This window comes from Nesoenas mayeri, assembly GCF_963082525.1.
Source record: "Nesoenas mayeri genome assembly, chromosome: 4".
Classification (NCBI taxonomy): Eukaryota; Metazoa; Chordata; class Aves; order Columbiformes; family Columbidae; genus Nesoenas; species Nesoenas mayeri.
Genome location: NC_137540.1, coordinates 1,563,969 through 1,587,589, shown reverse-complemented (window position 1 = coordinate 1,587,589; position 23,621 = coordinate 1,563,969). Strand labels below are relative to the sequence as shown.

Sequence of the window (23,621 nt, the reverse complement as noted above, 5' to 3'; positions counted from 1 at the left end):
TCATGACAAAGCTATGGCAAAGCACAAGTGTGAAATTGGCTTAAGGTGTCAATTCTACTTTCGGATTATTTTTTACATGGTCGTTTATCAGGTTTTAGAAAGATTGACTGTGTTTGCAGCGGTGCAGGAGGAGCATATCTGTCTTAGGAGCAAAGAGCAGTCATCTTGTGACGAAGAAAGAAAAGGAGTGAGAGAATAAGAGAGGTGTTGAAGGGTGTCCTTTCTTTAAATAAGAATATGCAAGGGTGGAAAGGCGAAGTGTGGCTGGTCTTGCTGGGTTTCAGGTTAGCTCGAAGAGCTTTTGCCTCCCTGGAGGTGTTTAAAGGTATTTAGACAAGGTTCTTAGGGACGTGGTTTAGTGCTAGAGTTGGGTTATGGTTGGACTCGATGATCCTGAGGGTCTCTTCCAACCGAAATGATTCTATGATCTGTGAATTGCTCACAATGCAGCCAATAAGCAACTGTTGATGACACGGAAATCTTGAGCTGTAGCACAGTGCATGGTGATCCTATTGGGGTTCTTGAAATAAACAGGGCTGTGCAAGTTAAATAGATGTACGGGGTATCTCTAGAGGCCGTTTAGGAACTGCAAAAATTCTTTAGGTTGTGCCATTCAGCGTGGCCGTAGGCCGGACTTGAGTAGTCTGTAGATAAAGTGTAAAAACAGAGGGTGTGGTTATTTGCAGCCACCACAGATTGCAAAGAGCAGTTTTCAAGCATAAATTTATTAACTACAGCCAGGCAAAAAATAAGAATCACATATCAATGGGAGGCTTCATGTTTTCATTTCTTTTTCTCTTCAACTTCACTTACATTTCATTTTGGCTTCAACAGTGAACCGACTCTAGGAAAGAAAAGTTCTGGAAATGAATGTTTATTCTCTACAAATTCCATTAAACATGTTAGATTGGACCTTATACCTTACCCTGTGCTTCTTGATCAACCTATAGCTAGGAGAGCCATAATATTGCTATTAAAAGCTTTCATAATGTTTTGGTTCAAAAGAATGATGGCAACTTGAGTAGTTTAAGTGTTCTGCACAGTTGAGTTGCTTTTTTTGTGCTGCACTGCATTAGTAGCTGAAATAACACTAAAAAATGAAAGGAAGAAGAACTCTGACAAGGTTTTCCCTGTGTCTTTGTGTGATGCACAGACCTTTTAGGAGCTGTGGGGTTTGTTCACTGTCTAATTATTCTCCCCAACAATATTATAAATTAACTTCTGTTCCATTGGGGAGTTGAAACAGTTTCTAAATTGAAATTTCTGGTGATTTTTATTTTAATGCCATGATAGTGTGACTAATCAGGAATATTCTCTGGAAATTATAAGGATGGATTTCTTGATTTATTTTTTTCTCAATTACTCCCCCTGAAGTCTGTGTGAATAATGATTTTGTTTTCAATACCTTTATTAAAACAATGACAAATATTTTGGTGAAGCCTTCTTATTGTGTCTCTGGGGTCATCCTACTGAAAACAACAGCTATGCATTTGTATCATTTTGGAAGCTGAAAACTGGATTCACGGAAGTATTTAGTACCACAACCCTTTTGTCTAAAACCTGCGTGCAATGTTGTAGATATATATAAAATAAACATGGTTAATCCAGATGAATCACTCATACATAATCTAATTGCTAAATACCTTTCTTCTGCAATATGGAACAAAATATCATGTCTGAACTTTGAATTGCATCAACAGGACGTTATGCAGTTGGACACTTCTTGGTAATCAAGTGTCCAATGATTAGTCTAAGAGACTTGGAATAAATAAAGCATCGCTAATGGATACCAGGCAACACGTTAAATGCCCCAATAAGTTTCTGTGGGAAATGAATGAAAGTGCAAAGTGACTTTAAATTACAGCCCAACTCTGTGCATCGGGACAGCTGCTAATGAAGCGTCCTTATGGTAGTGACAGGGAAGGCAGAGAGGCAGAAATTAATCGCAGTGTCTTTATCATTGCATTATCAGAGATTGATTGCTCTGAGTGTTCAACTGAACTATTAGTGGAGGAATAACAATGCTTAATAATTGCTGAACTCTGTGCTCCTGAGCCCTGTTAATACCCGATGAAGGCCCAGCTATATTACTCTTAGATTAGCCAGCGCATCCTTCCTCATGAACTGTGACAAGCATCTTCTATTCCCATGATTATTAGGTTACGGGAGCTACCTTGAAAGCAATGTCATTTCATTTTGTCGGGAAATGATGACTTAGCATCTGTAGCCCTTCATGTACCAATTTAGTTTCATTACTGACCTTATTGTCTCTGGTCCCTAGATGCTGTGTTTTTTGGGTTTGTTTTCTCTTTGGTAAAGGCTTATGTAGAATAATCTGTCCTCACAGCATAGTAATAATTCCTCCTCTTCCCCACAAATAAATGTCCCTGTGGTGCTTACTTTGGGGAAAAACAGTTTTATATGAAACGCTTTGAATTCTTTGTAGGTTTACAACGCACAGACAAATCATCCAAGTTATTTTAAAAATACTTGATTAATCTGAACCCAGATCCTCAATCTGTGCTTGTAATCCTGTCCCTCCCAGTGATGCCTGACCTGTGCATCTGTGTGAAGTGAATCCATTCCTGGGCGAATACTGACATGGAAATATTCACAGTCACTGCAGTCACAGGAGAAGCTCAAGCAATGATAGACAAGCATCTTCCAGAAAGAGGGAGTGAAGGATCACTTCACTGTCATCTTAATAAAAAGGGAAATAAGGATCAGAAGTGGTGTTTGTTTGTGGTATTAACACTGTGGAGGTGTATTGTATTCCCTGCAAAGTGGGAATATTTTCCCGTTCTGAACTTCCTCCTTCTTTTAAGGTTCCGAGCAGACCATCTGTATGGAGAAGCCCTTACGCAGAGCAGTCAGCATATCCCACAAACCTGGGAAATGTCTCCTAGCTTGTCTGTCGCTGGTGGACAAAAACCAACCAACCAACCAAACAAAGCCAAAACCAGCAACCTCAATTAGCAAATTGCTGCTGGGTAATTTATTTCCAGGCGCTAGGAATGCTGTACAGCCCCCTTCATAGTACAGCCGAGGAAACGGAGTTTCCCTCAATAACTTCAGTCCCCATGGCTTCAGATGACCAATAGGTTATCTAAAAATAATATTCCCAAAGGTTCTTATCATTTCTCTTCCCGAGAAGAGGTTTCTCTTTATAATACTGTTACTGGCTTAAATGTTCCTGCTGTTTGAGGACAGAAATAAAAATGTATTGTAAACTACTCATTTCAGAAGTGTTTGTGAATTCTGATCTTCTGCTCTTTTACGTTGCATTTTATCTTTCACATCTGGCTTTGTCCTGTGAGCATTTAAAAATACACCTATAGAAACAGTACATGGGGAAGTGGAACTGACACACAAGTGAATTCTTGAGTTCACCTGTTCTGTCTGGGGTGCCAAACTGGAGCCTCCCTGCACCATTCATGTGCAACTGTGCTTCACGGTGAAATATCTACACGTTTACTCAGTAAGAGTTTTGTCCTGCAAGGAATTAACAGCCTCTCACAAATACTCTGACAGGGAACGTTAGCAATTGTGGAATGAGAAAGATTTCACAGCGTTATACTTCATTACAGAAATTGCCTCAATCAGAATCGGCTGCAAAAATCAGGAACAAAAACCCCGATGAAATGATTCATTTTAAATTTCATCGGGGTTTCTATTTTTCAAAAGAACAAAACAATCTTGAAGAGCACCTGGTGGTGTCCAAATATCTGGTGACGGAAAAATTGAAAGTTGCAGGCAACTGGTTAAAAATGAAAAGTCTATTTACCTTCATGAGAAGGTCTTGAAATCCTGCGAGTGCAGCTGTGCCAGTGACCGGGCTGCCTCTGCTGCACATCTGGAGGTTGTTGCTGCAAATCACCTGAAATGAGACCGCCCCCAGCTGTGCTTGGTTTTTAAGAGCCAAAGATAAGACTTTTGACTCTTAACGATTTCTAAGTCGTTTAAATACCAGAGGATTATAGGTGAGGCAAAACAAATGCTGAATCCTGGCTGCTGGCAGGAGACCACAATAATAACGCTAATACTCCCCTTTGAATTGCAGATTTCTAACCTGTATATATACGACACCGTCCTCCTGTTGGCCAACGCCTTCCACAAGAAGCTGGAGGACAGAAAGTGGCACAGCATGGCCAGCCTCACCTGCATCAGGAAGAACTCGAAACCCTGGCAAGGAGGACGATCCATGTTGGAAACCATCAAGAAGGTACCTTTTCCCCTTTGATTGCTAAAATACTTCTTCTGTTGGCTTGTTCTGGGTTTCTTTTCTATGTCATAATGAGCATATTTGAAATGAAGTCGATGTGTTTGTTTACCAGAACTAGCAAACTCATAGAAATTTAGTTATGAATAGTATCCTGTTGAAAAAATGGCACAGGTTAGGAGGGTAAAGCAGATAAATTTACTATTTTATTTGTAAATCAAAAAAAAGGTTGCAGAATTCCCAGGTGGGTAATGTTCTGTGGAATGTGCTGCTGTACTGCTATTGACATTAATATAGTGAAATATAGATATGAGAGCAAGGAAAACCCTAATTTATCTAGTCTATATCCTGCCATTGCAGAACTGTTCCCTATAACATCTCTACGGTGCCTTTATCCAATGTTAAGCTTTCTTTACTTCCCTTTGATGATTATTCCATACCTTAATCACGCTCGTGCATGAGTGTTTTCCTGTTCTTCTATGTCTAGAAGTACTTTTTCTTAGTTATTCACTTTCTTTTTGGGGTTTACAGCCTCCATATACTTAGAGACAATTATTACAGCTCTCTGGGTCAGTGTTTAGTCAAAATACGCCCCCTTTCCTGCACCTTATTCCCTTCAGTCTCCTTATGTAGCACTGCTTATTTTTTCCCCAGTCATGGCTCAATCTGCATTAGCTCCAAAATAAAAGCTCAAGCCTTTCTTTGGTGCCTGTTGCCAGTTTCCATTCGAATAAAGTCATGAGACTGCAAGGATAATCCAGGACACATTTCTTATTTCAGGGGCAGGATATGACTTTAAGTCTCTCTGAACTGTGTTGCTCTTAACCTACCAGAGCAATTTCAAAATCACATTTGGTAGCCCCGTATATTTGAAGTTACATTTCAGGCGAGGCTGGTTCTGGAACTTCTCAGCTTGGGTTTTGGAAATACTATTGCACAGTTTTTCATTAGTAAAGGAAAAGCTATTTCTACTTACCAAATCCAAATAAGAAGCCTGAGCCAGAAAAGTCAAGAAATGCACTTCCACTTTAGAATTAGAATTGAGTGTCTGATGGTGGTTTCAGGCTCAGACTGGTAGTGCTACTGGCATCTCTCCTAGAAGTCACTTGCAAAAATTGGAAGTTAAAATTTAACCCAAAATGAAACGTAGAAATAGCTTTTGTGTGCGATTGTCTGTGCCATTTCAGTCCCAAGGCAGAGATTGCAGCTGAGTGCTGGAATTGCACAAGAAAGAGAGGAATCCTGCTTTTATTTTGTGGTCCACCTTCCCTTTTGTTTCACCGAAGAACTTATATAGAAGGACTTTAGGATCACAGCTGTGTACTTTTGAAATCAAAATTTGACATTGGTGACTGTCTGAGGAGGTACCAGATAAATGGTAACATTAAAAAGCAAGGAAAGGAAAAATGAAACCCGCTTCATCTCTCTTCTTGAGAATGCTTCCGTTTTCCATCTGCTTTTTTGCTCTTTAAACATCTTTTCTGTCATCTCGGAACGGCCTCTAAAACCAACTGAAATAACAATTATTTCTCTGAAACGGCAGAAAGTTATTATGCAGTATTTAAATAGTTTCTGAATAGAAAGTTTTGTGTTTTCATTTGGAAATCACCACTTTTTTAAAGATGTAGTGTATAATGGAATAGCAGAAGATGTGTTAAAATGTGTTAAAAATAGGAGAACGCTGGTGGTGAATAAACTAATTTCTTTATGATTATTGAACTAATAGGGAATGAGGGGGGATTAGAGTTTCAAACGTTTCTTTAAATGGCAAAATAACAGTTTGACTCATTCCCCGTTGCCATTTGTTACTTTTCACTGTCAAACATACGATTCCTGTGTCGCTATTTCTACAAACAACTTCAAAAGCTGCTTTTTTGGTGTGAATTCAGCTAATTGGACAAAGCCTAAAAAAAAAAACCCCAAACAAACAAAAAAAAAACCCACACTTTTAAGGCCACTACAATTATTAAAATGTAATATCTGTTTCTTCCAATTCTGGAACTGAATAAATAGTTAAATTCATCGGGAAATACAATTATTCTAATGAATTTGGCCAGCTCTTGCAATTAGTTCTAAATTCACTTCTGTAATAGGAACTATCCCCCAACACATGCTCCCTTGTTTGTTTCTCAGTAAAGCCATTTCACGGGGAGAGAAATAAGTATTGCTAGGAAATAATTCTACTCTTGGAGAAATTAATCTTCCCAAATAGCTTGAGAATAAATTTAAGTAGGATTATATGGAGGATCAGCTCAGAAAAATGCCATCAAGTTACTGCATGTGTCTTCTCTCCCGCTCACCTGATCTCTTCCTAGGAACATTTGTGTAGCTTGCTGGCAAACAGAAGGTTATTATTGCTAGAGGAAAAGGCTTCAAGTTGTACCAGGGAGGGTTTAGATTGGATATTAGGAAAAAATTCTTCATGGAAAGGGCTGTGGGGCATTGGAACAGACTGCCCAGGGCAGTGCTGGAGTGTCGCGGTTGAGATGGACAAACGACATAGACCACGTTCTTCCAGGATGAAAGTAGTAGATGCCATTTATTGCCCCAAGTGCATTTTTATACGGTTTTACCAATTCATATGTCTCTTCAGTATTGGTTACAAGTTACAGCAGTGACATCTCATTAGCTATTTTTGCTGTCATCGATGTTACTCTTGCTCCCTTCACTCTCATGGGTACAACCTTAACATCTCTGGATGCTCCTTTACTCCTGTCTTTCTCACGGGTAGGCCTTGATGTCTTCAGGGCTAATTTCTGTTCCCCTGCCCTCTGTCAGGGAATCCAAGGACCCACCGTAGTCCCACAGTGGAGTCACCATCCCTGGATGGGTTGAAAAGGCGTTTAGATGAGGTTCTTAGGGACATGGTTTAGTGCCAGAGTTGGGTTATGGTTGGACTCGATGATCCTGAGGGTCCCTTCCAACCCAAATGATTCTATGATTCTAAAATGAGCCGTACCCCACGCTGGTTTGCGAACCACAGGTGGAACTGTCAACTAGTTCTGGTCTCAGCAATGTCAGCGACGCTCAGTGGCGACAAGCAAAGAAAGATGGCAAGTTGTTTTTCAGGCAGTAGATCAGGCTTTCTTGGCTGGCAGCTCTAAATGCTGCGTTGAGTTCAAAATGCAACGTTTTCATATCACATTTTTTCGAGAATAAAATGCGAAACTCATACTTAATGCCTACAGCGTATTTTTTCTCCCTGTGGCCACAGGTTTTTTTTTTCCTTAATTGCAAAATCGGTAGTGTCGGACTGTATTCTGAACAAAATAGGACGTTTGAACAGAAACTGTGAGAGCAAGTAGAATATTTTATAGGTGATGATTGGCAAGCTGACATTCCCAAGTGAAGCTCTGACTGCCAGGTAAATAGTGTTTTCTTCAGGGACTTACAGTACGGCAGTGCCTAAGCATCTATAGACTGTAGTTTATCTTGCCAATCTAGGCAGGACTCAAGTAGGCTTTAACTACATTGCCAAGCTTTAGAACAGCTCTGCAAAGCCCAGAGCAGTGATCAGAAATGTAAGTAAAACATTTTTGTCCTAACAACTGACATTTCGCTCTTCGGTTTTAAATGTGTCAGGAAAAATTGCATGGTTGCGGCTCGACCTTAGAGGGATTTGAGAGAGTAGATAATAAATCTGTCTTCATTTTTTCCCCCCAAATAGCTTGGTTTCTCTAAGTTAAATGGAATGAAAAATTTCTTGGACTCTTAGCCATGACCATAATTAACACTAAAATAACTTGGAAAAATCTCATCAGGAAGGTGGTAGATTAGTAGCTGTCATACAGATGGCCATTTCATCTGTGATCTCCTTCCATTCTGCATTAGCAGAGCAATAAAACACATGCCATAAATCAAACAAGTGTTTTAGGGGGGTCCACACTTGGAAAGACCATGTGTAAAAGGACAGGAGTGTTCCCATCCCATTTGAGCTCTTATTTTACACTTCCTGAAGATGTACACAGTCTATAGGAAAGAAATCTTTAATCAGAGACACTCTCACAAGAGAAATTTTCAAAGCGCGATGAAATCGCCCAAATAGATAAATGAGAAAAAATGTTGTTATGGTTACCACTGGATTTCAGCAAAATAAGAACAACTAGCAGACTTTGAGTTTGTATCTTGCCCCAACACTTGCAGCTGTTTAAAAATCAATGTAAATAAACTTACACAGTGGGTTTGGGTAGAGATCCAATTCCAAAACTACAGTGGGTGGGTCTGTTAACCTGTGTTGTGTGTTAGGGAGGGTGTATTTCCAAAGAATTCTGGGTTTGCTTAAAAAGTGGATTTCATTACTTCCTATGTATCTGAGGTGAAATCCGGCTTCATGTGATCTCTTCTTAATCATATTTGCTCAAATAAGGACAAAAGTTAATTGCTGTCCCAAGTCTCAAAAAATCATGTATATTTTAGACATGATTCTATCTTCATGTCCTATAAATTATTTGGAGCACTTTTAATCTGGTAAATAATGTCAGTTTCATTTTCTATAATGAAACTTACCCATTTAAAAGTGTGTTAACAGATTTTAGGGGTTTTGTTGACTGTTGCCTTTCTTTCATCATTTTGTTGCAAAGCTTTCCCTTCCTTCTCCAGATGTTGAAATCGTGGTGCAGCTGAGATGGGCTATAACAGTTTAATTAATTCTTATACTTCATCTACCTCCAACCCACAGCTTTCATTCCCTTTGTGGGGAAAATTAATAATAATTTCAGAAGTAATATAGGAAATATGAAATATAATATAATAAAAGGAGTATATGGTCAGGGCGGGCACTTGAGCCAGACGGAGGCTTTTGGGGATCAGATGGGGATCCCAAGCATTGCAGATCTGTGCTGCTTTGCAAGACATTTCTGCATCACTTGTACCATGAAATTCCGGCTTAATTAATCAAAAAGCCAGATGAGACCGTATGAGGAAAAAAGGTAGATGGAACAGTTGGTTTGGGTATTTTTTTTATGGTTCGTGAATAAGACATAGTAAAATTTAAGTCAGCGGAAAAGGTTGATATTTGTGAAAGTCAATTATTTGCCCCAGGGTATTTTGAATTGATTTTGCAGGTAAACACAAGCTCACTCTGTGTTCCCTGTGAAGCAGCCAGAGGTGTGCTAACCCCAATCTAAAAGCCAGGAAGGTGTAATTATTACAGGATTGTGCTCAAGCTTAATATAAGTAACCTCAGTGTCATGTTAACCATAGCGCCACGCATCAAAATTGCCTGGCTGGCTCTTCCCAAGGGCAGAATGACCTGGAGGCTTTTGCACAGATGTACTCTTAATCAGGACTTTTTTTAATTTTTATTCTAGTATCTCATTCAAAATGTAAATATTATAGAAAAGGTTTTCTAAAGGTTCAAAATGTTTATATACACGAAGTATTTTCCTGTTTTTAACTGAAAATGACATGATATTTTATGTATTATTCCCTGATAGTACTACTCTCTAGTAAGTTTTAAACGTATTGTCCCAACGATCAACTTCTTTATTTTTATGATAATCATATTAATGTTTTAGAAAAGGATGACCAGATTATGTCGGTTCATACTGATCTTTAATAGAGATGCAAATTTCATACTCCTTCCTGGATTTTCTCCAAACTGAAGATGTGAGAATTGATCTTTTAAAGCCATGGTGTAGCAAGGCCCATGTGCTTAGCTAGGTAGTTTATATTGCAATATAAAACACTGTTCAAGGTTTGGGAAGGAGTGGGTTAAACATCTCATTTCCCCTGAATGCGAAAACTGAAAGAATTTTGTTAAAGCTGAAGGTTGTCATTGTAGGCATTTCATGTGGCTCCGTTGGTTTTACAGCTCAGGTCATCCCAGTTCTTACATAAAAATGAAATGTGCTTCATGTTGAATTAACCCTCGAATATATTTTGAGTATTGCTGTGGCACACACAGCCCTTTCAACTCTGATTTATTATAGTCAATATTCGCTGTTTCATCTTTAGTATTTTAACCCCTTCTGATGAAAATGTAAAAAAGAAAAAGCAAGCTCAAAAATATGCTGCATTTTCGCTCATATCATGCTTTCTTAGTAGTAGAGAAGAATCGTGGAGGAAAACAGGAAAATCACAATATTCGGCTAGACAAGCACCTCTTCGTTTATGCAGATCAATTACATTGGGGTTAAAAGACACCTAACATGATCCAAGACTCAACCTGATCTTATGTGGAAATCTCCTCTAAGTGAGAGAATTTGTGTGCAATTTATTTTATGTATTTGTCTTTAGCTATGCTTCCACTAAAATTAGTGGCAAAACTTTTGGTTTTAATGGGTCTAGAATATCTCTATGTATGATGGGTCAAAGAACAAAAATGGGAGTGCAAATTGTCTAGGAGTAAGAGTATTGCTTGTATTGCAACTGCTTAACATTGCTGAGTTTGATTCTTATCTGAAGAGCTTAAATGATGCAGGAACATCCACATTTTTTCAAGGAAACGTAGTTTTCAGAAACGGAAAACTGTCCTAATTCTGGTAGTTTGTATGTATTCTACAGAGTTGCACAAATCCCTTGGAGAAACAGAAGATTGCTAGAATTGGCTACTTCTGAGTTTTCACTGCATTCTCCTTTGGTTGTTTTCCACTAGGGTGGAGTGAACGGCTTGACTGGAGAACTGGAATTTGCAGAAAATGGGGGGAATCCCAACGTGCATTTTGAAATTTTGGGGACGAATTATGGAGAAGATCTTGGCAGAGGCATCCGCAAGGTGAGGCTACATCTACGAGACTATGTTTACCGATGTTTTAAAAACCTTTCTTGTGTTCCATGTTAATAGAAAGGTGTTTGATGGCAGCTAACATGGTTTTGTGTGTTGTTCGAAGGAGTAAGAAATGTGAGAAAGTCTTGAACCTCTGCGTACCCATCGATTTTATTATTGCGAGGAGACCTTGCAGTAGGTTGTGTTGATGAAGGTGGTGTCTGTGATACAGAATGTGTTAAGATGCTGGTCAACTGTCCAAAATAGCAAATTTTACAAGGAATTATGCTTAGAAAACCCAGATTGACACTTGATACTCATGGTGGTATGCTGCGCCCACTAGATGATTGAAAGTCATAGGTGCTGCAAGAGAAAATCTGTTGCAACATAGATAAATTTTCTGTAATCTCTTGTCTTCATAAAACAAGTACATGATGTTTTAGTAGAAATGAATTTTACAGAATAAGAGTAATGTTATGGATTGAGCTGCCAGACACGGTCCAAAATACTCGGACAGAGATTGTTTGAGGAAATGGGCTCCACCTCCAGCAAAACTCCTTCCTCTTGCTAATTCAGTTTTGCTAGCCTGTAAGAATCAATGTTAAGTCCTGTGTTTAGGAATGGTGGGGGCGGGTCTCTATTTGCAATGCATATCTTTAACTTTGGACAACTGCCCAGCTGGGATGGCAAAAGTAGCAAAAATCCTACGGTACCTTTTAGGAAAATAAAAGACCGATAGACTTTTCCAGGAGCATCTCTCGTTTGTACCTGAAAGGTAATAGCAGGATATCTTGATTTAGTGTATCACATCACACTGGGTTTTTTATATGTGAGGAACCCAAAGTCGTTATCTGAAAGCAAATGACAGAGAAAGTTATCTTAATATATGTAAACCGGTTCCATGTGTCGGTGTCACTGTATGATGAAGTACGTCATTTGTCTGCATACCTTCTGCTGTAACAGATAAGTGCTTTGAAAGAAGGGAGAGATAAATAAGAAGTTAAAGGTGTCTTTAAACTCCTGAAATTTCTCCTCTGCTGTTCATTGGAGTTGTTATTCCATTCCAGCTGTTTCATCTGTTGTCAAACCTTAATGTTCATATGTGCCTATAGCTATGTCATCTTGAGCAGAGATCCTGACAGGCGCTTCAGAAATAAATGGAGCTGGATCTTGTTGATATTTGGAGATGCGCTTCCCAAAGTCCTGGGGTGACCAGAATGTTGGATGAGTCCTTATTTTCCCTCCTATATTTTGACTTTATTTATTTTTCATGCTATGGCTCGAGGGCTACTTGTTGTTCAGGGGAACCAGGTAGTCTTTCCAAACACAAATCTGTATCTCTTCATTTAACTGGTTGACTTTGGCTGCTTTTTTACTTCAGGCCTGTCTGAGTGAATGTCTGAGTGAAGCGTTAAAGACAAGAGAGAGACCCACAGAAAGGTCTTGGAAATATAGAAGTGCCTATCTAACTCTTTTCCAATGGTATAATTTAGATTTATAGTGCAAATTTGAACTACGGTATAGTTTACTTTTAAAGAAGAGATTAACCACCATTGTGCAGAACAATGAGGTATAGTACAAACAGGCTTTTTGAACCTTGTTTACCTTTTATCATAGTTCAAGGACAAAGAAACGTTCACTGTCTTTGAAAGGACATAGATTGGAAGTTGATCCGAGAGAACAGAGTTTTGCACAGAATATTACTAGACCATGAAACCCTGTTCAGGAGAAAAGCAAAGTTAAAAATGAAGATACTGAAAGTCTGTAAATTTGTTTATGTTTGCCGAGATGAGTGTTCAAAATTAAATCTAGATATTATAAGAAAATGTTCTTGTTGAAGGTTGTACTATACACGTCTACCCTTAGAGTTTTGTGATGTGCTGCAGCAGAGCAGAACAGATTAAATCTGTTCCATTGGTTTTTCCTAAGCAGCATTCAGTGATGCAGAGAAAGGTGCAGAGAGGCCTGATCTAGAGAAAGGAATTGTATTTAGAAAGGAATTTCTGTATATAGTGTGAGAATGCGATAATTATTCCATAAAGCATCTTTAAAAAAAAAAAATCAGAATAATTCCAATATTTTTTTACACTAAATCGAATAGTAAAAGGATTTAAAATAAAAATGGTATTTACAATCAATGTCACATAGTTGAAAAAAAACTCCAAAACCCAAAAAAACCAACCTGGGAACCCTTAAACTTTTCCATCAGTGAGAGAGAGGAAACATTGTAGGTAAAAATGGCACATGTTGGTTTTACTCTTTTGACAAAAGTTCACGTATTTTATCTTTGATTAGGTTTTACAGTGAATGAGCCACTAGTGCTGGATGCAGATCACAATAATTACAGGAATCAGATATATTCTTGGTAGTTAGGCTAATTGAAGTGCACTTCAGATTTTCATGTGTTTAGTGGTCTGACTACAGAACTACCTAAACCACTTTTATTTTTCAACTCTAGTGGAAGCAGCTGCAATTAGCAGACTGTCTGAAATCTCTAAACAAATGCATCTTCCCTAATTAACATGTTTCCAAGTACTTTTATGGGAGATAATGAAGACTGAAATCATGACAAAAGGCCCATTGAAGTCTTTGGGACCAGAAGTTCACACCAAGTCAAGTGTGTAAAGAATTTGTTTTATTTTTCCTGGGGAACAATCAATTGATTTTAATTAAAGCAAGCAAAATCCTTAAACGCACTCAAATTTCTCAAGTCCAAATTGTACTTGAAGTCAGCTCTGTTTGGGTTGCAGAGTAATTTGGCTGCTTTGAAAAGCTCACTTGTATTCACAGGTTAATATTCCTAGGACTCAAGAAACAAAAACAACAAAAATATTAGGGAACATCAGGAATCGGTGTTTTTTTTCATTGGCCAAATTAAGCCACGTATGCAGCAAAAACTGCCCGTGAGTCCCCTCCTTCAGCTTTCATGGGCTTCTGTCGTACCTGGAGAGCGGTAGGACATCGATGTGGAGGTTCATGGCGTTGGGGACCTTCAGCTAGTGAGAAGTTAGCAAATTCAGTAGCGGGATTTGCCTGAAATATGAATTTTGTACTGTTATGCCTGTAAATGCCATCTCTCACCTCGCAGAGCACGGATCACTTGGGTTATGTGATGCCAGAGTTGGGTAGTACGGTCAGATTAATGCCAGATGCTGCTTTTATTGACACCTGTGGTGTCACCATCCCAAAGGAACCGCGGGAGAACTCTTGTTTCTACCCGTTATCCCGTGGCCTGCGTTTGTGCAGATATAGTTATGTTCAGTGAGAGACACGGCTGTATTTCTGACATTTCTCTGGTGGCATTTGTCTGTTGGTACGTGGCATTTGAGTGCGAATTCTTTGACATTTAAATTTCGGCGCAATACTTTTATCTGTGCTGCTGAAATAAAAGCTGCCGTTCCTGTGAATAACCGTCCAACAAACAACCGAACAAAAGGGAGCTGGTAGCTCGGAGAACTGTCTTATATCTTAGTGGGGTAGAAAACAGCACTGCAGAAATACAACGGTTTTCATGCTTCTTGCAGTGCTCCTTGTAATTCAGATTGGGCTTGTTCTCAAAGGCTCCGTGATGCACCTTTTGAAGTTCGAGGACTTTCTTCGTGTTCCCACACTGGTTTTCTGAATGTGTAGACATCTGGAGGTCTGTGGTGCATTTTGCTCTGCATCCGCGGCCCTGTTAGCGTACACCCACCTCCCGTGCCTTTCTCTTTGTCTTCTGACGGTGGCTGGGGATTCCCAATTCGTAGGAATCTGACTCAAGGCCTTTGGCCATAACACCTGCCAGGTGTGTTATTCATCTCTCCTCCTGCCAGGTGTGGTGTTCATTTCTCCTCCTGCCAGTGCGAATGGCAAGACTCAACTAACCCTGTGGACTCAGTCATGCAGCTTTTTATTAAGGGTTGCATGAAACATTCTATAGTGTTATTTGTTCAGAGTTGGAAAAATCATGTTGCGTGTTTTGAAGTTTCATTCTACTAAATAATTGCAGCTTGTATTTCTTCTGAGAACAGTTGTTGATTACAATAGTGGCGTGGCTTTGCTATCCGGTATAAAACTTTTTCTTAGATACACTTATTTTTTGCATCTTTTATTTCTTATTTCCTTTTCCTTCGTTAGGGAAAAAGAGATATTATAGAGCTCTGCTGACACTTATTAGCTAACACTATTTAGTAACCAAGAGAGGATAAAGTATTTTCTACTTGGTTAGCTACCTGAGGTAAATGATGGGTTCACTTATTCCCTTTGTGGCCGTGACCAAAGGTGTAATGTAATGTGATTTTAAAAATGTATATATCAGCACCTGGTACTTTAAGCTGTGATCTGTTTCTAAAGGCTGACAAGCAATTTATAATGTGACTGAAAGGTATACTTGCGATTTACAGAAACATTATTGATGGTGTATTTTCTAGTGAGCTGAAAAGAAATGTTGCTGCATCTGGCTGCTGCTTTACCTATAGTGTAGATAGAAAAGATGGACCTGGCACAGCGCTAACTGATATTCTCTCTAAAGCAACTTTAAATACGTAAGCAGCCTGCTAGGAATGAAATCAACTACTCTAGTGCTAAAGGTTAAGAGGTAATTAAATACCTTGGTGTACTGGGACCTGCTATTCCAGCTCAGCACAGCACTTAAATCTGCTGTAAACCTACTTTTATCTAGTGCGGGTGATAGAAGAAGATATGGTGACCGATCCTTTATTTTCTGCCAGCTTCTGCTGATCTTTCGTGAAATTTCAGTGAGAATTCATTTGGCTGGAAAGTCTTGGAAATTTGCATGTTATCACAATGAAACTAGTGTTAGCAAAGAGCTGTGACTTAATTGAAAGTGTACTTCCTTTTAGCTTAGAAGTCAAACTAAATGCATATTTGAGTCTAATGGGAAATGGGAAAATGCTGCTATCTGTAATTGTATTCCTGAATTAATAATAATAATAATAGTAAATGTTTTTGAAAAAATATCTCTCTTTGCTTGTAAATAAAGCATTTCAGTGTTGGTAACAAGTGCAAAGTAAAGGAGCCGGAGATGGATTCAGTGACTTGGTGGATGCTGCCATAGCAATATGGGAGACTGAGGTTCAAGTCCTTCTTCTAGTCATAATTAATAAATGCAGAACGCAAACTCTCCAACTGCAAACTAATTCCAACAAAGCCAAGGCAAACATCGTGCAATAGAGACACGTTATCCCGCTTATTTCTGCACTGTCAGTCATATTTTTATATTTGAACATTACCTGTTGGAAAACAGAAAGGGGGTTTTTAGACTGCAAGACAAGGTGGCGTCCAGATTTTCCAGCCTATAATTAATAAAGTTAAGTGCCTGATTTAAAAGTCAACTCAAATAGTTAAGATACAGATGTATCCAGTTTTCAGAGTGCAGCTGGGGAGCTTTTAGTAGTGACATTTAGAGGGCTAGAGCAGGGGGATCTGAACCCCCCCAAAAGTGTCTTTCCATCCTCTGGAATGAAAAGGAGTTTGCTTTGGGAACATTGCACTGGGAACAGCGGGGAAAAAGGGAACATGCAGGGTAGCAGGACTGGAGATGGGACCGTGGGGAGAAGCACTGATGTCCAATAGAAATTCCCTTTGGGACCTTGGTGCTCTGTAGTATTTCTCTCGGCAATTTTGGCAGGGATGAGTCCATCTCTTTTTGCTCAGAATTTCAATCTTTTATGAAAACTGATATGAATGTTCTTAGGGAAACCTGCTTTCAGTGGATTGGGAGCTGCCTATTTTGACTGACTGCTTTCATTAGAAAGAGACAAATCTCTTCTATGTGCTTTAAATTATATAGTTTCATGGTTCTTATTCATTTTTTGTTCATCTGGATAAGAGGTTATATTTTACCCATCTTCTGTCAAAATGCGGTTGTCTTGACAGGAAAGAACAGGAGAAATATTTTCCACTTCCAAAGCTGTGTTTTTAATTTCCTTTAATATCTTGTTATGACAATGGAAACTTGAGAAAGATCCGTCAAAAAATAACAATAAAAAAGCCAGCAATCGTTTTCTGTTGATGCTGCTGGGCAAGCGCCTAACCACAGAGTGATGATTCTGTGCTTGAAAATAGGCTTAAGAGCAAAGAAGGATACACAACTTCATTTCTTTTTTGCAAATCAGATCTGTTAGATGCTTCCCCTTCACTTCTGGGTTCCTCTTTTCCACCTGAATTACTTGTAGGTCAAGCAGGCTAAGCAGAGTATATCACTTTTGTTGTTGCAAACTTGGTATTTGCAATTAGTAACCCTTCACAGTTTTAAGTATGGTTGGTTGGGCCACTGTTGAAATACCTTTACAATGGTTATGTGTGTTTTTCTTCTGCTTGAAGAGCTGTGAGAGCCTCCTGGTGAACGTGGATCTACAGAACTAGCTGGCAAGTTGTGCTGAGAAAATGGGCTTTGTAACTCACTTCAGAGACCTGAAGTGCTTGGAAACCTTGAAGTGCCTCAAAACTGACATTTGGAATAATGTTGGAAGGAGCTGTGTATGACTGAAGAATGGAGTCAGTGCTTCATAGACCTCTTGGACAATAATGCTCTATACGATTTCTGGAAATCCCATTAGGGACTTCTCTTCATCCTTAAGGGAGCACTCAATGGGTGGTGCTTCAGGAATGTGGTTCATAATGCTTGAAATTAATGGTATAAAACACTTAGTTTAATTTAGAATTACTTGTTTTAAGGTGGGGAGTCTAGTGAATTATAGTTCTCTTCTAGAATTAAAGTTTTCAGTGCTTGTCTTCTGCTCTTTAAAGATAGTTTGGTTTTGACCCAAGCTATCATCTGACAGAAATTGGTTGATTTCACAAATACTTGTAAATGGAACAAAAATACATTTCCCAGTAGTAGCAAGAAGTAATAAGTGACTTTAACTTTCCATTAGGCCAAAAGAAGGAGGTGGTGTAGCTAATTTGTCATGTGAAGAGAGAGATAATAACTATGTCTTCAGTGAGTTAAATATTTCCATCGAAATTTGAATGTAAATTGGGTATCTTAGTCAAAAACTAATAGTAATTGGAAAACCATGTAGGCAGGAGAGAGGGATGATAAAAAATTGAGCTGCTTCTTTTAACAAAAGGCACGAGGAGATGGTAGGAAATGGGTCATTCAGCTTTTGAGGGTGGTGAAGGGTATCGTTCAGTTCTCAGAATGAAGAGCTAAGTGCACAGCCTTGGGCAGGATGATATGTCTAAGGGTTATAACATAGCTTTTGGTCCATAATACATGGGAGTAGATCTACTCAGATCTCACAAGATTTGATAAGCTGCTTTTTTTCTTCAAGAACCACAGGCCAAGACAGACACAATTAGATGGCTCCCTATGTCCATGTCTCCCCATGATAATGAATCCTAGGATTGTAGAACAGCCCAGGTTGGGTCTCAAAGATCACCTGGTCCAACCTTTCAATAAGCTGCTTTTAATTTGCACGTTTTGGGGCAATTTCTCCTCGAAAGCCGTGTTGCTTTGTAGGCTGATGAATGTTAGATGAGCCCCTGTGGTACATCTGAAAGGCACGGAAGGCTCATATTGATCAAACTTTTGCTGGTACATGTTATAAAGTAGGCAGAACTGTCTTCTTTCACAGTAAGACCCCTTTGTTCCACACTTGCCTATTGGCAGCAAAATACAAAAATGTGTTTTATTAGACAGCAAACATTCGTGTGAGCTGGTTTGATTTTTGTTTAGTTTGATGAGGGGGGGATTGTTGTGGGGTGGTTTTGGTTGTGGTGGTTTGTTGTTGGGTTTTTGGTTCGTTGTTGGTTTCGTTGTTTCATTGACAGTAGTGGGCAGTATTTTTCTGCAGTGAGGTAAACAGCCCTGGCCCAAACGATTAATGTGTTTAATATTTGAGAAGACAAAGGGAAGCGTCCCTGTAATTTCAGCTTGGATTCTGTATTGTTATTTATAACGCATTGTATTTACCAGCTTAATTGCTCAGCTCATGTATTTCAAAATACAATGCATAAATTGTCATTTGTAAATCAAAGTTTTCGGTTACATTTTTCTCGTCTGCCAAAAAGACTTTGGAAATAGAGGTGATACCTTATTTTGTCTCAATCAATATTGCATTTGTGGCAATGCTGAGATATGTTTCCCATAAAGTGGTTATAGCTGTATCCTGCAAATAAAATAATCTTAAAGTGATTTTTCAGAGATGAAATGCTACTTCTGCATAATTGGTAAAGGCGGCCTCCTTGCACCTCTTGAATTCTCTACAAATAATAAAGATGAGGATGATGAAGCTTTCGATGACTTCATAATATTTATACTTCTCTCATAATGTTGAATGATTTTTATGATTCAGCCTTAAAATTGCAGTGCTTGATTTTTGCCTATTCCCAAGTTATGATATAATGCCTTGATCAAAGGGTGAGTTACAATAAAAATCAATAATAAATACTCTTGTCGTGGTGTATTCCTGCTTTAAAATGCACAGCAGAAGTAATAGAAAAAGTGATCACGTTAATATTTTCATCTCAATAAACAGAATAATTTTGATTTGACAGAATTTATTTTTCTGAAAAATATTTTTTCAGGAAATGGGAAACCTTAACAAGGCTTTTGAAACTCTTCAGGCTAGAAGGAAATGGGGGAAATATTAAGTTTTAAGGAATTTGGTAAGGTGTGTCTTGCATCTGTGGGAGATGTCTGTTAGAGAACAGTCTCATCATTACTGCTGATATTACTTGTCTCAGTTTCTCAAAAGCTATGAAAGTTATTTTATAGCCATTTCTCTCTCAAGTGTAGCAGTGGGTAGAACACTTTTCTTGTTTAAACAGAAAACAATGGGATGGGATAAATTGCACAAGGTCTTTTGTTGAAATTTGAGCTCAAATGAGGTTCAGTTTTGGTCATATATGTAAAGCATTTTATGACTTAGTTTAGAAAAATGTAGTGTGCTGTATCAAAACTAGTATGTTTCATTTTAAGAAATGAAGGTGATAACATTTGGATTTAAACTAATAAATTAATAGCTATAGTTCATAAAAATCTGATCTAAAATATGCATTTAAATGAAGTGACTTACTAATGAGCCGTGTTTTATGTGGGTATTTTCATGCAACATGCAGTTTGCATACACCTCTATTTATTTTGCATTACAGCTTGATTGCTTTTAAAAATAATACTTGATATTCTAAAGCCTTGATACTGCTGTTTTCCATCAATTTGGCTCTAGAATGCTTCAGTACTCTAGAGGTATTAGTAATCTGAATTATTACTCAGGTATTCGTAGCTCTCAAAATTTATTAACTCCTGATAAAATGTGAGATTTCCCCATTGAATGTGCATGTCTGAGATCTCATTAGACAGTTTCTTTTAAGCTGTGTATTATATTAGCGACGACAAATATTTGACATAAACATACGAAATACGCAAATAAATATGTATTTAGGATCTAGTTCAATAGCATATATCCATGAGTAAATCACACTGGGACAGTGTCAATTAATGCAGTTTTGTTAAAATATTTATTAACTTCTTAGAGGGACTATCAGTCCCATTCATGTCGCAGCAGTTTTATAAACTCTTTTTCCTTGTGTTCATTCCTGTACACATTAAGAGTGATCCAGTTGACTGTCAGAGTGGTTTGATCTAGTGATGGGGTTTGGTGGGTGTAATTCCACAAGGTTGATTGCAGAATACGGCTACAACCTGGCAAAGTACCACGTGGCTGGAAAACTGGTTTGCCATGGGTGGATTTTCATGTTATCTCTGTAACAGTCTGTTGCAGAGGAAGGAACAGATAAAATGGTCTTTGTGTTCTACAGTGGTAATGACAGATGAAAATACTTCATGCAAAGCCCAATCTACAGTACTTGGAGAGTCAACACATCTGGTTGCTTGCAGAAAACCTTTTGGGCAGCGTAAACTAAGGCGAATTGCTTTTCCACAATATTTTGTGACCTATGTGTTCACAAATTACATTTTCAAATGTGTTTGAAAGACTAGAATAATTCATAGCTAGTTTGGTCTACAGTGAAGTTATAATGAGTCTCTTGATACGCCTGATTCTGGAGAGTTGAATCGATTTCTCTGTTTGGCCTTGGGGCTTGTTGTGTCCTGAACAGCGTGAGGATCTTATTGTCCTCTCTTGCTACTAACTTGACTGCTGAAGACTTTAAACCCTGCTTGCTTCAGGCTTTGCCACCTATTGTGTCTGCAGGAGAGCAAACATGACGAGCCCAGCCAGGTGGTGGGTATCTTCCCACATGAGAATACGGGCTTGATGTTGCTTTGTGACTCTAGGCCACCAACAGTTTGCATGAAACAGGGTTTGATGCATTGAACACAAATGGTTTTTAGCATCCCTACGTACTGAAGTGTCTCTGTGCAGTCCAAAGGGGAGTGAATTTCACATTGAACTGATAGCATGGCTAAGATTTCATGTTGCTTTTACCATTTGGGGAGAATGAGGGTGAACTTGATAGGAATATTTCTCTAATAAGAAATTCTGATCTTTTTCTGATAGCGTCCCACATCCCTGTTTGTTTAACGTCTTCAGTATGTAACATCATACCCCATATTTATTGCAGATCCATTCCTTCGGATTATTTTTGCTTCTGGTTGTGTATTCCTTCTAAGTTTTATTTGGCTCTTTTCTAACATCTAAATAGTCAGTCAGTCCATTAGTCATTAGAAGCTACCTCCCGGTTTGTCGTTTGTTGTGCCACTTAAGCATATTGAGGCAACTCATTTCTGCGAGAGAAAATGAAAATGTCAATAAAGAAAACACAGAATGTTATGATACATTGTTAACAAATGTTTGTCATCATTATTTTATTTTGAATTTTCTTGTTCATTCCGTTTGCCTTAGAGGAAAAGCCCACATAGTCTCTGCTCTAGTTAAGTCCATTTAAAACAAAGAAAGGACTGAAAACCTTTCTAAACCTTCAGAGACCATGGATAATATGAAGTGGTGTTGTATTTCTGTCTCCCACTCTCTTTTCCTTTAAACAAAATCTTTTTCTTTTGGATTACATCTATCCATATCCATCAGTTACATGTTGAGTAGCTGGTCATTATCTTAGCTTGGCAAAACTGTAACCTTCAGCAGAGCGTGAAAACCAGAAAGGTGATGGCTTTTTGCCGACTGTATTTTTTGAACTGTGGTTCAAAACCAGCTGTTTCTTAATATTCTTCTTTGGAAAATCTGGAGTTTTTTTAAAAAAAAGTCTTATTTCACAAGGACTCGGTTTTACGTGTAATCTCTTTCATATTTTTCCAGTTCCAAACAAACAGTTCGCTTACTCAGGGGTGGAAGGATGTTAGTTAAAAATAATCCAGCACCAGCTGAATGCTCCACAGAATTTAAAATTAAATGTCTGCAGAGATTGTTTGCTATCACACTCGCCATAAAGGTCTATGGCTCTTGAGTGGGATCTTCTAATAATTGGAGATATTCCAGTGCCCTCTCTTGGTGAGAGTTAAAACCGGTCTCTTTTCACAAACCTTAACCCAGGAGCAAAAAAAAAAAGGCTTTTCCTTTAGTTTTACTTGCTAGGAAACCGTAGGAAGTTGGATATTTTGGATTAATAAGAATGCATGAAGTTGTGGTAGTTGTACTGTTTATTTCAGCCTCAAGTTTGTGAGAGCTCCCGGCTTTGCTCTGTGGTGTGTGGGCATATATGTCTAGGAATATGTATTTATTTATCTCTTTGTGTGGTTTGACCCTATACAAACATAATGACAATGTATCCATTTTTATAATTGTATGGAAATATTTTTAAAACACTTTAAAGTCTGTGTGTCTCATGAGCCGTATGCAAGCTAATGATATCTTAATGGCTTGCTGGAACAGTGAGCTAGTCACTATTTTATTAAAACCTATCCTTTTTAGACAGGTAATTCAGGTGCATATGTTAACTAGTAATCTCCCTCTAAACCACATAGAGAGGTGCTGCCCTACAAGGTAGTTCAAAACCAATAAAAGTATTTGGAGATATTATCTAGCTAATTTCACAGTCTAGTTTCAAAGCAGATAAATAACTTTCAGGGTAAATTCTTCAATGATAGCATTATAGGTTCAGATAAATAACTTCTAGGGTAAATTCTTCAATGATAGCATTATAGGTTCAGAGAGGCGCTGTAGGAGGGATTATACTTTAGAAATGCCACCGATTTTATATATATAGCTTGCAACTTCCAAAGGGATCATTTTGGATGAAAGTTATACCTTGCTGTATATCACAGGAGGTCTATGTTATGGCAATATTTACAAAGGACTGAATGGGCAAAAATAAACCAACACATCTTGTCTTTTGCCAATGTGTTTTTTTCCAGCCAAAGTAGTAAAAGGAAACAGAAATTTGCTACATGTAAGCGGTTCAGAGTCTGTTGTGTTGCCGAAGCACAGGCACGTCGCTTGGAACTAGGAAATATTAAACCACAGTTTGCCCTTGCTGGTAGCGTAGCACAATTATTAATCTGTGTTAGGTGTTTTTGTACAGAGCAATGACTTGTTCTGTACCAAATGTAAATTTGGTATGAGCCCCTGTCCCAAGCTGCTTGGTTGGAAAGTGCTGAGGAGCACATGTGTCAGCAAGTTTGAGCTACACTGAGAGCTTTTCCAAGGAAAAGGCTGAAAAGAAGGCAAATCATAATGGAAAGACAAGCTGAGCCTTTACAAAAAGAAGGATTTGCACGTTTGCTGCCTGAAGTTGCTGTTACCCTCTCTGCTATGATGCAGGATGGTCTTCCAA

General features: G+C 38.5%; 1 protein-coding gene across 2 annotated transcripts in view; it reads left to right on the top strand.

Moving 5' to 3' along the window:
* The window catches only part of GRID2 (glutamate ionotropic receptor delta type subunit 2), a gene marked incomplete at its 5' end in the record, with an annotated part of 555,352 nt that overhangs the window by 382,275 nt on the left and 149,456 nt on the right, over positions 1 to 23,621 (top strand). For both annotated transcript variants that reach the window (XM_080344422.1, XM_080344421.1), the window contains 2 exons: positions 4,061 to 4,222; positions 10,815 to 10,934. In XM_080344422.1, the coding sequence (XP_080200548.1) occupies positions 4,061 to 4,222; positions 10,815 to 10,934 (282 nt within the window). The remainder of the gene's footprint in view (positions 1 to 4,060; positions 4,223 to 10,814; positions 10,935 to 23,621) is intronic.